The sequence below is a fragment of the Trichechus manatus genome, unplaced genomic scaffold (assembly GCF_000243295.1).
Source record: "Trichechus manatus latirostris isolate Lorelei unplaced genomic scaffold, TriManLat1.0 scaffold00185, whole genome shotgun sequence".
NCBI classification, from domain to species: domain Eukaryota; kingdom Metazoa; phylum Chordata; class Mammalia; order Sirenia; family Trichechidae; genus Trichechus; species Trichechus manatus.
The window spans coordinates 1,475,876-1,492,469 of NW_004444121.1; the positions used below are offsets into that span (position 1 = coordinate 1,475,876).

Here is a 16,594-nt window from a genome sequence, read left to right on the forward strand (position 1 = left end):
GCAGGGGCATGCCCAATCACATGAAGACTGTCCGGGAGCAGAGACTCAAAGGGACAAGGACCTTCGTCCAGAGCTGACAGAGACAGCAAGCCTTCCCCTAGAGCTGGCACCCTGAATGCAGACTTCTAGCCTCCTAGACTGTGAGAAAATAAATTTGTTTGTTAAAGCTGCCCACTGTGGTGTTTGTTATAAGTAGTACTAGATAACTAAGACACTGGCCCTTTGGTCCCCAGCTGGCGCCACTCACCTCATGGACGGCAGGTGCCTCATGACCACGTCCAGGGCCTGGATCGTCTCGAAGGGGACGCTGGGAAGCCGCCCCGAAAGTGCATCATGTAATGCCTGTAGGCTCACGCAGGACACCCACTTGATGGACACCTTGAAGATGCGGTCTTTGCCTTCCCCCGGCAGCGTGACCTCCAGCTCCACCTGCGAGGCCCAAGGCACACGTGGTCATCCACACACCATCAGGAGGGTGGACGCCGGCTGTGTAGGCCTCTGGAACCTTCCTGGACTCAGGAAATTCGGTTCAGTCCTTTACACACCCACACCCGCACACAGCACCGGGGCTGAGAGTAGCTGTGCCAGGTCAAGTGGGCAGAGACTGTACCTCAACAAGGTCCCACAGGGAGGGGAGGGGGGTGAGGAGGCAGGAGCTGCTCAGCCTGGGGGTTCAGGAAGGCCTCTCTGAGGTGGGCCTGGAGGACCTAACAGGCTGATGCCCCACGGCCTCACTAGGAAGGGCGCCCGGGAGGGAGGCGGGCCACGCTCCTGGAACAGGGACGGCGCGGCTGCAGCCCGCTGGGGTGTTACTCATTCTCCAGTTCCCGCAGCATTGAGGAGGCTGTACCAGGCCTGTGACAGGGGTTCCCGTTTTCTGGGTCCCTAAAAGCCCACAAGCTAGCTTGGCGGTGAACACGGCGCCAAGAAAACGCCTCCTCAGAACAGACGTGAGAAAACAAACAGCAAAACGCAGAGTAACCACCGCAGGCTCCAGATGGGCGCTCGGCGTACAACTCTTCCACCTTCCCTGCATCATTAACACTTTTCACACTAACGTGTCGCTAAATTATAACCTCTGAAACGAAGGGTGTGGGCAGCGAGGGGATCAGACGCTGGCTCCTCCCGGAAGCCACTCTACAGAGCCCTCCGTTGCCCCGACCCGTAAGAAAGCGGGGCGGGACCGTGACCTCCAGGCGGGACCGTGACCTCCAGGTACTAAACACGCGGTGAGAACCGCTGCAACTGTCACAGCAACCGTCAGAGTTTCCTGGGGAGAAAGTACAACTCTCAGCCAAACCCTCAGCGCACGGGCCACAGTGAGACTGAACTGTCGTAACAGCCCCGTCCAAGAGAATCTGCTGTGATGCTGGAGCTGTGCTAACCTGGGCAGCCCACGATGGTCACCACTGACCACATGTGGTGTTGAGCACTTGAAGGTGGCCAGTGTGACCGAGGAGCAGGGTTGTCAACGTCATTTACTTCTAACTGATTTAAATGGACGGAGCCCCGGTGGCTAGAGGCTTCTGAACTGGACTGGAACAGTCTACAGAGTGCCCCATGGAGCCACATCAAATCTGTGTACCTCTCCTCACGGTCTCCGACTTGGCCCTCCCTACAGCCTTTTCTGCTCCACGTTCTGCCCAGGCCCGTCTTCGCCGACCACTTTCCCCATGACTGAAAGGCCTGCAGTTACGTCATTATTTGGCAAATGCCTAAGACCTCCAGCGTAGATGGCACACACAGACCCAACTCAGCCGATGACCTCAGGCTAGAAAAGCATCTTTGATGTTCGTTGCTACTCCTTCCCAATGTTTGCTGAAAGTCTAACTGAGAGGTCATGGACTATGTATATACTTGATCCATAATCGCCCTTAAGTCCCAACAAGGGATTCGCTATTAACCGCATTTCACACATGAAAAAAGCAGACCCCTCCCCCAAACTTAAAAAACAGCCCAAGTCCACAGACCAGGCTGCTCTAACACCAAAGGCTCCTTCTCAACACCGGATGACCAAGGGGGAAAGGTCATTCTTGGGGTTACCCAACACAGATGTACCCCCACCGCTACCCAGGCCTCCACCAGAAGGAAGGGTGTTCTGTGGTGTCTTCTCTGCAGTGCCTACCGGTAACGCCCTCCCCTCACGCCCCAGCACACACCTACACGGCCTCCAAGTCCCAGGCCAAGCCTGACCCAACTGCTCTCGGCACACTCATTCATTCATTCCACAAATCTGTACTCAACTCCTACTCGGTGCAGTTCATCGTCCATGGCCCTGCAGACTCAGCCCCCCAGGAGCCCCTTCTCTCCTGCATCGGCTACACCTTCTCCCAGGCTCACAGAGCCATCTGCACACCTGTGCTCCATCCAGCACAGGCCCACATGTCCACAGGACTTAGAGCACCATCATGCCCCAAACTGGAAACGGCCTGGCGGTCCACTCCAGGGAGAAGGGGGACATAAGCTCTGGTGTGTTCACGGAGCACTGGAAAGGGAACAAATTCACCAAAATGGATGGACTCCAACTGTCCAATAGCGAGCACAAGCAGCAAGCCGCGGAGGACCTACAGTATGACCCCCTCAGAGTTCACAGAAGGGCGGAAGGAAACAAGGCAGCGCTGGGGAAGGCACACACAGGTGATGAAGACAAATTGCCCAGCAGCAGCCAGGAATCACACATCACCGGGACAGGGTCGTCAGGGAGGGGAGGGGGCGACGCAGTCAGGTGGTCGCTTGCGAGGGCTCGGGGGTGGTAGGAGGGGATTTCTGGGTGTGGGGTACATGGGTATTTGTTTTATTACTACCTTATTTTTTTAATTTATTTTAATTTTTTACTTTAATTACTTTTATTACTCGGGTTTTTTTTACGTTTTATTTGTTGCTGTTGAGAATATATACAGCAAAATATACACCAATTAAACAGCTTCTCCATGTACAAGTCAGTGACTCTGATTACGTTCTTCGAGCTGTGCAGCCATTCTCACCCCGCTTTTCCGAGTTGTTCCTCCCCCATCAACATAAACTCACTGCCCCCTAAGATTCCTATCTAATCTTCTGAGTTGCTGTTTTCACTCTGATCCCATTTAGATAGTTCTTAGAAGAGCACAGTGCTCAAGGCATTCTTTACTAGTTAAGCTAAACTACTGTTTGGTTTTAAGAAGACTTGGAGGGTATTTTTGGTTTAAAGAAGATCTCAGGGCAATAGTTTCAGGGGTTTATCCAGCCTCCATGGCTCCAGATAATTTGGATTCCATGAGAATATTACTCTTCTTTATATTATCTTGTTTACTGTATTTCATAATAAAAATTCAAGTAAGTCGTATAAAAGTAATAATGACTAAAGGCTAACATTTAATTCAGCACTCACGATGTGATGAGTCCCCAGGTTGTGTAAAAGGTTAACGCACTCAACTGCTAACCAAAACGTTGGAGGTTTGAGTCTACCCGGAAGTGCCTCGGAAGACAGGCCTGGTGATCTATTTCCAAAAAATCAGCCACTGAAAACCTTATGGAGTGCTGCTCTACTCTGACACGTGGGGTCGCCATGAGTCAGAATCGACTTGATGGCAACTGGTATTGGTACTGTTAATAATGTCACAGGTATTATTTACTTCACCCAGTAATCCACTCTTCCTGACACCCTCACCGCTACCTCCACCTTCAGTCAGGGAAGGTAAGGTCCAAAGTTTGAAGGAGTTGCCAAGATCACGTGGCAGTAAGCAGACGACTGTCCACCTCGGACAGGCGGTTCCAGAAAAGGAGATGGAGCCTCTGTGTGGCCATGGCTGGCCGTGTCCCTTGAGGGTGGGCGCTGGGGTGGCTTAAGTGTGGACAATGGGAAGGCCGTTCAGCCGACAACGGGCAAAGGCCATCAGGAGGGAGAAGCTGGTGGCTGTGGCTGTTCCGTTGTTCCTGATGGTACCCCAGCCAGGGGCGAGCCATGAGTGGGACCAGCAGGGGTTAATTTCTGAGTTATATGGAAACCCCTAGACTGTGATGGGCCAGCTGAGGAGTCCAGTCTCTCCAGACGGACCACAGACACACAAAACCGTCAGGGTGAAGAGAACTGGAACTGGGCCAGGAAAGGTTCCACCACCAGGAGCCAAGACTGGGAACCTCTCTTTAAAGAGCACAGAGGAGCTGTGTGAAGCGGGGGAGAGGGGGCGAGAAGCAGCTGTGTTAAAGGGTTCTTGTACAGGACGTGCTGGGGTCCCGGGCCAGCCCATCGCCGCCATCTGTTGCTGGGGAAGAAGGGCCAGGCTGGCAGAGGCACCGTGCCACTGCGAGGACTTTAGGCCTGGCTGTGGCCCCCCTGGGGCCTGCGGGAGGAGCCGGTGCCAACAGCGGCAGCTGCTGGGCCTCATCCCAGAGTCCCCCGGAGGGGACGTGCAGGCCGCGTCTGGTTTCCAATGTGCTCGGGGAGCTGAGTGTTTGAAGGCCCCTGTGCCTCTGAACAGCAACACGTCTCCTCGCCAAGCAAGTGCATCTCCCCTCTGGGTGACCCTGCCACAAAACCATGGGAACTCAGAGTTGCCCTCGGCAGCTGAAACCAGCACCTCTGAGACGAGATGGCTCGATTCAAGGCACTCTGACAAATGTGCTGCACCCCTGGGGGACCCTCAACCCAAGGGGTGGCAGTCAGCCCCTAAGACACAGGCCGGGCAGACCCAGCCCATAGGTGTCAGCCCTGAGAGCAGAGTGGGAAGCGGAGATGCCCCCAAGGCTGGCTTCCAGCCCTCCAGCACCTGCCAGGACCTCCCACCTGTCTATCAAACATCCCTGGGCCACAAAGTGCAGAGGGTTCTGCTGCCGTCATGTCGGCCTCAGCCTCCCCGGCTCCATGGACTCTTGGGGGTTCACACCAGTGTAAAAATGCACACAGACTGGGCCCTGCGGGGGATCCCAGCACCTAGAAGGAGCTTAGTCCTTTTAGACGATCATTAAAACACAAAACGAAAATTCTAAAATCACTTGCACATTCCCTACCCCCGCGTGGACGGCAGTCTGAGACCCTGAGCGCAGCTGACCTGCCTCCTTCTCGAATCCGGGGCTTTAAGATGTCAGTTGCGCAGGTCCCGCTCAAGGGGAGCCGGCTTGGGTTTGTGGTAAAATTATCGGCCGTTTGCTTTTGCAAGTAAGGATGATTTCTAAGCTTGCTCTTTGCTCTTCCACCGCTTACAAACCACCCCCACTATTACCCTGGAGCAAAGGCGGTGCAGGCCAGTGACAACATCTAGACAGAAGCTTTTTTGCTTTTTAAATAACACCACGACAGGGGCAAGGGAATAACAGAAGGCGATGCTTTAATACGACTACTGCTCCCGGGCTGACGTGTTACGATCATCACTGTTTCAGGTGGGTCACTGGCTGCCACGGAACGTTAATTTTCACTGCCACCCGTCGCGTGCACACCTGTGTCTAAACCAACACCGCCATGGGGCTTTACAAGTCTACCGCCTCCCCCAGTGGTTCTCGACCGCGGCTTGTGGTTCGTGTTGAGTGTGTGCACGTGCGTTAAAATGGAAAAGTCCAATCGTTCCAAGCCGTTCTGAACAAGTCAACCCTCTGTTTTTGAAAACCACAACCCAGGACAAGGTAGTTTTTATGGGTCCCCGTAGGAGGCTCCTTCTTCCTAGATGAACTGATCCAGCGTGTGGCCCGAGGAATAACGACCAGTACGGCACGCCTGGATTTTATTCCGCTGCACGCACGTTACTGGACGGGAACACATCTTCATGAACTTACCTTATCCCTCCCGATTGGAAGGGGCATAGCTGTGTAAAGATTCTTTCTTCCGTCAAACACTGGCTTCCGATCCCCGAAGATCTGTGTTTTAAAGTGCTGGACCATATGTTCCACTATTTCCCTGAAACAAAGACCAGAATTCAGGCAAAGAGTCAATAAAATCAGGGAAACAGCACACAAGGATGACATTTTTCTGACACTGGTCTCTAAGCAATGTTCCCAGACCTTTCAGTAACACACGACTCGCAACTTTCTTCTCTAAAGAACCAAACTAGAGGAAGCAGTGCGCTGCTGTTTACGGGGCTGGGAAATTTGGCAATGATTATGGGGGATGGTTGCAGACCGAGGCTCTCTTTCCCCCCAGTTCTTCATCGTTGGACCCTTCATCGTCACACAAACTGCCAGGCAGCCACCGGAACTCGCTGGCCAACCCAGAGAAGCCAATTAGCTCCTATGAGCTTGTCTGTCCTTTTGCCATGTCTGCTGGGGGAGCTTTTCCTTTTCAAAAATTCTTTCTTTTGTTAATTTCCAATTACACAGGTTTTGCATTAACACATTTTCACTGTGAAAGTTTCAAATACCAATCAAGCTAAAAGTCTGTCTAGACTACCCCTACATCTCAGATCCGGTCTCAGAGGTAAACTTAATTTCAAACCTATGCATTTACATAAACACACATGTGCACAGAAAGACGTAGAGTCTCATTATCATCGTTTAAGTACATGGGATTAAGCGCAGGGTTCAGAAGGTGGCTGTTTTCCCACTGTCTTTGAGATACTCTCCTGGTCACGATAGACCAAGTGGCCACAAAGTCTAGAAACACAGACACTGTTTTCTCCTGTACTGCACTGTAATAATAAAGCATTTGCAATCCAGCCCCCTATGCTTGCAAACGTGGTGTTCATACTGTGCAGATCCACTTCACGGCCATCGACAGTTCCACAGTATTTCCTAGTAGGACAACACCCCACCGTTAATGGAAGCATTTTTTTACCGACTGATGGATGGATGGTTTCTTTGTTCTGCCTTTAAAATACTAGAACAAACGTCCTCGTACGTATCTCACGGGCACGTTTGTAATAATTTCTTTGGGATAAATACACAGAATTGTTGAGTCAAATAAAGATACAGTATTTTTATTTTAATATACACACCAGATCACCTTCTGAACGGTCTGTACAATGTACACTCCCGCCAGCGGACAGTCCACCACTTCCGTCCGTTTGTCGCACTGTGGTGACGCGCGCGTCGCTGTGATGCTGAAGCGGCAGTGCGGGACCGGGCAGCGTTTTGTTCTGTCGCGCGTGAGGCCGCTGTGAGTCGGAACCGACTCGACGGCACCTGACGACAACGGTGACAGTGCAGGTCACACAGCTAACGAACGGGAGGCAGCACACGGTAGTTTTATCTCCTTCCGTCAAATACGCGTTTCTCATTTCCTCTTCTCATCCTATCGCGTTGTCTAGGACCACACGCCAATTCACTGGAGAGCTCATCCACCACTAACCAACGCATTCCTCACTATACACTCGGACACCCTCGACACTTTTTCTAAATGGTTTCCTCATTTTTTTTTGTTCACTTTTAACTCCCCAACTCCCCTGTATACCTACCTTGGGGGGCATTTTTTATATCTCCTGTTTAATTCTAAGCTGCCTGAAGTTTTGAAAACAGGCAGATTGTAGGTAAGAGGTAAATATTACCCGAGTACTCTTGGCAACCGCCTTAGAACAGTGTTAAGTTTTGTTCTTTACCTGAAGAAATGCTAGTCAGAGAAACAGGACTTTCAAAAGGTCAAAACATGTTCACCTTAAAATGCTTTTGATCTCACTCCACATTGTAGCACAAACACACGTACTGAAGGGCTTTAACCACCACAAGATCTGCCAATCTCCACCCGCCTTCCAGTCAACCGGTTGCGAAACATCCCAAGATCTTTCTCTGGGTCAAATACAACAACCAGATTCTAGACACTGGGACCATTTCACTCGATTGTCCACCAAGCGTAAGCGTGTTTCGAAAGGATGACAGGAACCAACTGCCACTGAGTTGACTCCAATGCCTGGTGACCCCCCGTGTGTGTCAGAGTACAACACACGTGGCTGGTGTTTTAGAAGGAGACCTCCAGGCCTTTCTTCCGAGGTGCCTCTGGGTAGACCTGAACCACAGCTGTCTAAGAACCACTGTCCATCAGTCAGGTAATAGCCCAGTGCCCCTGCAAGGCCAGTGAGTGTCCATTTTAGGTGAAAAGCCCTTTTCAAGTCTAAGGAGGCCCTGCAGAAAGTGCCCCAGTTGTGCGCCATGGCCCTCCCTCCCCTCGGGAACAGAACGAATACTTCTGCAGTGTCCTCCTGAGGTCACCTGACCGAGCTCAAGAGGAACAAGGAAGAAAGGGCAGGAGGAAAGATGAGGACTATACCCCTGCTTTTGCAGCCCATCCGGTGCTTCCGAGCAGAATGTTGCTAATTTCAACCCACCATCATGTGATTGTCTCTGTACTCATGACCACACTGAAAGTTTCTAAAAGGCCCTCCCACAACAGCCACTCAGGGCACCGTGAAGGATCTTCCCACCAGAGACTCAGGGCCCAAGGGGCTAGCACTCACCATTTGTTCATAGCAAGGTCACGCGAGTAACTGAGGAGTGATGGCCTTTCTCCTGACCCTGCACAAAGCCTAAAATGTTCGATTTGCTCATTATCTACTGTTATGGATTGAACTGTGCTCCCCAAAAATATGTGTTATAAATACTAACCCCTATACCTGTGGTTATAATCCCATTTGGGAATGGGTTTTCTTCGTTATGTTAACGAGGCAGTACTGGTGTAGGGTGTGTCTTTAATCAATCTCTTTTGAGATATAAAAAGAGCAGATTGAGCAAGCAAGGAAGCAAGCAAGCAGAGGTGGGGGAAGACAGATACCAAGCTACACGAGATCTCCAAGAGTCAAGGAACAAGGACCTTCCCCAGAACGGACAGAGAGAGAAAGCCCTCCCCTAGAGCTGGCGCCCTGAATTCAGACTTCTAGCCTTCCAAACTGTGAGAAAATAAATTTCTGTTGTTCAAGGCCACCCACTTGTGGTACTTCTGTGATAGCAGCACTAAGAAACTAAGACACCTACCATGTGCATGACACAAGGTTTTGGGAACTAAGAACTAAGACACCATCTCTGCTTTAACAGAGACTGCAGAGAGGTGGAGAGACAGCCAGATGAGAAGGGTGTTGAGCACTGAGATAGAGTCACTCCCAGGTACAGACCTGACATGAATAGGATGCCCTGCATCTGCCTTCCCTTTGCAATCGCAATTTACCTCTTGTATTCTGAGTATGAGTACTGCCAAACCCCAGGTAGACTCTCTCTCCCTCACTAGGGGTAGGAACTGTGTTTCCTGTCTACCACTGTATCCCTCCAGGCATAGGAACTCACATGAGTGAAGGTTTCACAAGGGATGGGTGGGTGGGTGACTGGGTGGTTGGGTGGCTGGGTGGGAGGTTTGTTGGTTGGTTGGTTGGTTGGAAGAGTGAGGGAGGGAGGGAGTCAACATGCTGGCACATGGGTCAAGAACTAATGCAAAAACTTTAATTCCAACACTTTTCTACACTGTTTTGACTGATTGTGATTTTGAGGCTGGATCTTGGCCAAAGTCTATCAGAATTCACAGTAAAATGAAGAACCCTGAAGGTTCACTCGTTAGCTCAGCAGCAACTCTCAGGATGGCGCCAAACCAAGGAGAGCAGCTTGGCTTGGCATAACGTGGAGTGGCCCTGGCCACAGAAGCACAGCTCAAGCCCCACCTCTGTGTGACCTGAGACAATCTAAACATGGGTCCCTTCAGAATCTCAGAGGAATAACCGCAGTAGGAACGTGGCAGCAGAGACAGGGATACACAGCACACTTTAACTACTATCAGCCTTTCCTGATGCCAACTGACGAAGCCTCAGTCATGCCTACTCTCATCAAAGACAGCTTCTTGTGCACTCTGGTTGATGGCATAAGAGCCCAACTGCCACCATACCTGAGCCCTGGTGACAGTGGTTGAGAGCTACGGCTGCCAACCAAAATGGCAGCAGTTCGAATCCACCAGCTGCTCCTTAGAAACCCTATGGGGCAGTTCTACTCTGTCCTATAGGGTCACTATGAGTCGGAATCAACTCGACGGCAACAAGTTTTTTGGCCACCATACCAATCAAAAGCCCAGAAACTGTACATGCTCTTTCATGCCTTCATTTCAGTTCTAGTAGTATATTCTAGATCACAGACCAACACAGATATTTATGTCCCAGGGAAACTAAAAAACAAAAGAACATTTAGCTTAACCAGTAAAAAATGTCTGTCCTGAGCGCTGTGCTCTTTTAAGATCTATCTATATGGGATCAAATGGACAACAACAACTCAAAGGATTAGACAGGAAACTTAGGGGGTGGTGAGTTAATGGGGGAGGAACAATTTAGAAAAAGGAGGGTGAGAATGGTTGCACAACTTGAATGTAATCAACGTCACTGAATTATACATACAGAAACTGTTGAATTGGTGTATGTTCTGCTGTGTATATTCTCAACGACAACAAATAAAATAAGTTATTACTACAGTAACAAACAAACCCAGTCACGGAGAGTGACAAAGCACGTGAGATACAGTAACAGCTCTGGGAAAACCTTCAGTAAAGAAAGCTGTTTGACTCAGTTGTACCCAAAGCTTTTGTCCAGAGGTGTGCTTTTAGTAACTTTGTATTTAAAGGATTTTATATAATTCTCAGCATACTCCAGGCATGCTGATGGAATCCAACCGTGTAGTTTTACAGATAAGGGAACGGAGTCCTCCATCTCTTATAAAGCTCATGATCGGGAAAAAATATTACAGCAAACAGGACCTCATCTATAAAGAACCTGCTGAAAAGCAAAAATAAAAAAGAAAACATTCAGGGCAAAGAAGAGAAATTACATAAAAGGAACTTGTTGGAAGAGTGAGGGAGTCATGACATGATTACCTATCACGGAAGATATAACAATTAAATGGGTACGTACAGGCAGTCCCCGATTATGAACAAGTTCCATTCCTAAATCTGTCTTTAAGTTGAATTTGTACGCTTAAGTCACAACGGTAAGGTATGGTTCGTATCTAATGTCAGTTAGTCATATGTCTTAGTATATAGTGTATCTTTCTATGCATAAAAAACATTAAAGAAACACTTCCAGACAGACTAAAACATGTTTAACATAATAATACCGGAATAATAATGTTTGGATGCGCATTGCAAAGTAGCACCCGTTTGTTATTACAAACCATCGTATGTACCTCGAATTTATAATATAATAGGCTTTACGAGAGTTGGTTCATAACTATGGGTTGTATATAAATTGGACACCAGTAACCCAGGGACTGCCTGTACTTAAGAACAGTTTTAAAATATATGAAGCAAAAACAGAATTAAAGGGACAAATAGACAAATCCATATTAAACTTGGGCAAAAAATTCAGAAAGGACATAGAGGGTTGGAACATACTATCAAGCAGCGCGATCTAATTAATGTTTATAGAACAGCACGCACAACAGCTCCAAAACACACATTCTTTTCAAGTGCATGAGGAATATTTACCAAGATAAACCCCATATTTAGCCATAAAATAAGTTCCAATGAATTTCAAGAGACCGAAATCTTACATAATATGTTCTTTAACCATAAAGGAATTAATTTAGAAATCAATGATAACAGGACATCAAAAAAAAACCCCAATAGTTAGACATTGAACAACATACTTCTAAATGACTCATTGGTTAAAGCAATCACAAGAGAAACTAGAAAATATTTTGAATTGAATGAAAATTCACTTGCATTGCATCAAAACTTGTAGTTACAGCAAAAACAGTACTTCTGTTTAAAGGAAAATTTATAGCCTTAAATAATTATATTAGAAAAGAAGACAGGTTTTAAATCGATGATCCAAACCCAAAGTGAGTAGAAGGAAGAAAATAATAAAGGTCAGAGCAGAAAAAACAGGGGAAAATCACCAAAGTAAAAGGCTGGTTCTGTGAAAAGATGGACACAGCAAAACTGATCAAGAATTTAAAAAGAGAGAAAAAAATTAAATATCAGGAATGAAACACGGGCTTTCACTACAGGTCCTACAGACATCGAAAAAATACTATGGACAACTTTATGCCAATAAACTTAGATGAAATGGATAAATTCCTAGAAAGGCAAACACTACCAAAACTAGCAAGAGAAGCAACAGAAAAATCTGGAAAGCCTGGTATCTGTTACCGAAATTAAATTGTATTAAAACACATTGTGGGAACTGTAAGCTATGACACAGAACAATCTGCGTATAAATGTGCTGAATGGAAAACTAATATGCTCTGTAAAGTTTCACCTAAACCATGATAAAATATCTTTTTTTAAATTGTATTAAAACTCTTCCTACAAAGAAAACTCCAGGCTTAATCTCAATGGTTTCCATGACAAATGAAATTACACTAATCTTACACAAACTCTTTCAGTATTTCAAGAGGAAGGAACACCTCTCAGCTTGCTTTGTAACACCACATAATCCTGACATCAAAACCTGACAAGAAAAAATGGTTGAAATGTTTCGTTTTTGTTGAAAAAATGGTTGAAATATATCTCACAACAATAAAAATTTTTTTAAGTAAACTAAAAAAAAACTGACGAGAAATTTACAGAATAAAAGAATTCATAGCAAACCACTAACAAATTAAATTCAGTAATATATAAAAATTATACATCATGACTAGGATTCTATTAGAAACATAAAGTTCAGCTTTAACACCTGAAACAAAAGTCAATGTAATCCGTCACATTAACAGGGGGAAAAAGGTAGAAAAATTATATGATCCTCTCAATAGATGCAGAAAAAGTATTTGACAAAATTCAACACGCAATGATGCTCAGCACCTGAGGAAGAGAACTTCCTCAGCCTGGTAAAGGGCCTTTACAAAAACCCTACAGCTACTACTATATTTTATAGACGAAAGACCGAATGCTTCCCCCCTAAGATCAGGAATAAAGCAAGGACGTCTGCTTTTCCCACCTCTACTTCTGTTCAACACTGTACTGGATTTCCCAGACACCCCAATAAGGCAAGTAAAAGAAACAAAATACTTAAAATGTGAAAAAAAAACCCACAAATAAAATGTTATTCACAAACAAGATTGTTCACATAGAAAATCCTAAGGAATCTATAAAAAAGAAAGCAACTGCTCAAATTAAAGTGAATTTAGCAAGGTTGCAGGATACAAGGTCAAAGATACAAAAATCAAATTTAACTCTCCTTACTGTCAACAGATAGTTGGAAAATGAAAAAAAATTAACACCTTTGTGAGATATAATTCATATACCATAAAATTCACCCATTTAAAGAGTACAATTCAATGGCTTTAGTATATTCAGAGTTGTGCAACCACCACACCAACTAAGTTCAGAATACGTTTATCACCTCAAAGAGCAACCCCATATCCATTAGCAGTCACGCCCAATCCCTCCAGAAAATTTAAAATACTATTTACAATATCATCAAAGAACAACACATATTTAAGAATAGATTTAATGGATAACACCTATACTGAAAATTATAAAAAACTGCTGTGAGAAAAGTAGACCTAAATAAATGGTGAGACATACCACGTTCATGAAGTGGAATAGTGTCAGTTCTTCCCAAAGTGATGTACAGATTCAAAACAAACCAAATAAAAAAATTCTAAAACACTTTCTATTTGAAACTGACAAGCTGACTCTACACTTCTTATAATTTATTTTGAAAAGGAAAAGACCCAAAACAGCCAAAACTATCATGAAGAATAACAAATTTAGAGAACTTAACTCTACCTAATTTCAAACCTATAAAATTTTTAAATTACTATAAAATTACAGTTATCAAGATGGTGAGTCACTGGCCCAAAGACAGACAAATAGGTCAACAGACCAGAACAGAGAATCCAGAAACACAGCTGCATATATACAATCAATAGATTTTTTACAAGGTGATAAGGTAACAACGGGGAAAGAAAAATCTTTTCAATAGACCCTTACCTCACACCATACGCAAAAATTAATTCAAGATTAATTACGCATATAAGCCAAAACTATGATTCTTTCAAAGAAAATACAGGAGAATATCTTTACAACCCTGGGGTAGGCAAAGATGTCTTTTTTTCTCTTTCTTTGTGGAGGGGGGAGGCAAAGATTTCTTAAAGATGACACACAATGTAATAACCATTTCTTAAAAATTGATAAATTAGATTTTAACAAAATTTAGAAGTTCTGCTCATTAAAAGACACCATTAAGAAAATGAACTGGCAATCCTCAGACTTGGAGAAAAATATTCTCAATATAGACCTGCATCCAGAATATATTAAAAACTCCTACAAATCAATTAACAAAAATATAAATAACCCAAGAAAAACAGGCAGAAGACTTCAACAGACACTCTACTAAAAATAATATACGAACAGCCAATAAGCACGTGAAAAGTGGCTCAATTTATTAGTTGTCAAGGAAATGCAAATTAAAAACACAATGAGAAACCATTACACACCCACCAAAGTGGCAAATATCACACAGACAGATCAAACCAAGTGCTGACAAGGACGGGGAGCAACCAAAACTCTCATATATTACTGATGGCAGCATAAAATGGTAGAACAGCTTTGGAAACTATTTGGCAGTTTCTTATGCAGCTAAACCTATACTTAATCTGGAGCTCAGCAATTCCACTCGTAGATATTTCTCTAAGAGAAATGAAAACATTTGTACAAGAATGTTCACAACAGCTTTATTCATAACGGTCAAAATCCGGACAGCCCAAGTGTCTAGCAGAAAGATGAATAAATAAATTGTGGAACATTCCTACAATAAAATATTCCTCAGGAATAAAAATAAGTTCCTAATACACACAATGATACAAATGAATCTCAGAAACATTATGTTAAGTTAAAAAAACCTGGATTCAAGAGAATACTGTATCCTATGCTGTATGGTTCCATTTACATGAATAGGTAAAACTATTTTATGGTGATACAAATTACAACAATGTTTGACTTTTGGGGGTGGGGACCCACCAGAAGAGGGCATGAGGCAACTTTCTGGAGCGACAGCTATGTGCGTTTGTCGAAATTCATTGAATTGTACACTTACGATGTGTGCATTTCACCATACTTAAGTTTTTATCTCAACACAAAAACATTTTAAAAAAAACAAATGCAACCGAAACTTTCTAGGAAAAAGTCAGAAGGTTCTACTGAGGACTGAAGAACTGATTATCTTGAAATATCCTATTTTTATTTATAGAGCATCTGCATAAATTAATACATTAATACAGGATGAAATATATACCTGTTAACTCTTCGTGGGCATTTTTCTGGCTTGATATCCAATTCATAATGGTAGATGTCAATTTTTGGAATGTCCATTTCAAAGAAATTGGCCTGTAATTTGATTGTTCTCCCAGAGGTCCCGAAGTCGGGTCTCGGTGGAGGCTTGAAGGCATATCCTTGGATAGGGGGTGGTGGCGGCGCAGGAGACGCAAGCACTGAAAAAGAAAGAGAGCAGCCTGTCACACAGGGAACGGGTTCTCCATGGCGGGCATGGTAGGTGGCGTCATGGAGTGCTGAGTGCTGGCACTCTTCCTGTGGGTGATCCCACCCCTCCCACCTGCCCTGGACTCTGAGTCACTGTGTCTGTTCTTGTGCTTTCACGGTCTCCTCTACTGCTCCTGCTCCTTCACGTTCACATGCTCCCATCCAACACCTGAAACTCCTGCCCCAACTGGGTGTAATCTGGCCTTCCCGCACCCATCCAGACCTGTCAATCACAAAGACCTCGTAACCACAGGCTCAGGGGACCTCACGTGCCCCCCGACGGATGACTCATGCCGGGGGACACCTGGCTATGCCTGTCTTTTTCAAACTGTTCCCTGCCTGCTCCTCTCATGCTCTGCCCAATTCCTTGAAATGTTGGGTTTTCTCCACCTGACCCTCTTCACATCCCCTATCTGTAGTAGGGAGTTCCTAATCTACAAGCAGCCCTGCCGCCATCTCGGAGTCCCTGTCAAATGAAACGTGCACAGACGATACCCACACCCAAGGTTCTTTCTCCCAGCTTCGGCTTCCATCGATGGCGCCGTGATCTACCGCTGCCCAGACCCTTTCCCACACACGTTCTTCACAGCCAACTGTACAACAGCCTCGGCCACCTGCGTTTTCCCCAGCTCACCCCTTCCCTTCCAACCGTCTCTGGTCCCCACTTCCTCCTGCAGGGGCTATTACAGAAGCTCCTACATGGGTTCTCGGCTTCTCCCACACTCTCTCCCACCCATTTTCCACGCAGCAGGCCAGAGCGCTTGACCTGACGCTGCTCAGATACCTCCGTGGCTCGCCAGCACCCGCTCAAACACTCAGGCACTCGCAGGCCTGCGCAATCTGGCCTCAGCCGATTCCAGCCTTCCCTCTCACAGCTCCAATAACCGCCCCCACCCCCAGAATCGGCCTTTCATGTTTCAGTCCCCGTACACCACAGCTCCCACCCGGCAATCCTGATGCAGTGACCCCCTTGGAGGCCTGGCTCAAGCACCAGGCTGAATAATTTGGTCCCTCGCTCCTCTCTGTCCCCCCTCACTTCATTCACGTGGCCCGCACAGATGTGTCAGTGCGCCTGCCTCTGCCACCCCAACCGACCATGAGCCGCTTGAGGGTGAAGATCGCTGCACCTCTGGGGGCTACAAGGGTGCCGGATACGCAAGAAGAACCCACACCACTGACAGGCACTCCTCTGCTCGTATGTGAGCGTGCTGAGGCTCAGGCAGGTGAGCGGGTCCCCAGGCCGCGGTGCTCAGG

The 16,594-nt window shown here is 46.3% G+C and overlaps 1 protein-coding gene across 1 annotated transcript in view; it reads right to left on the reverse strand.

Annotated features, from left to right (window-relative positions):
* The window catches only part of AGO2 (argonaute RISC catalytic component 2), a 39,742-nt gene extending 24,454 nt beyond the window's left edge, over positions 1 to 15,288 (reverse strand). The window contains exons 1-3 of the mRNA XM_004387361.3: positions 15,096 to 15,288; positions 5,746 to 5,866; positions 248 to 429 (exon numbers count right to left, since the gene is read on the reverse strand). Coding sequence (XP_004387418.1) covers positions 248 to 429; positions 5,746 to 5,866; positions 15,096 to 15,172 — 380 coding nt within the window. The 5' untranslated portion in view covers positions 15,173 to 15,288. The remainder of the gene's footprint in view (positions 1 to 247; positions 430 to 5,745; positions 5,867 to 15,095) is intronic.
* Positions 15,289 to 16,594: the final 1,306 nt, after the last annotated feature.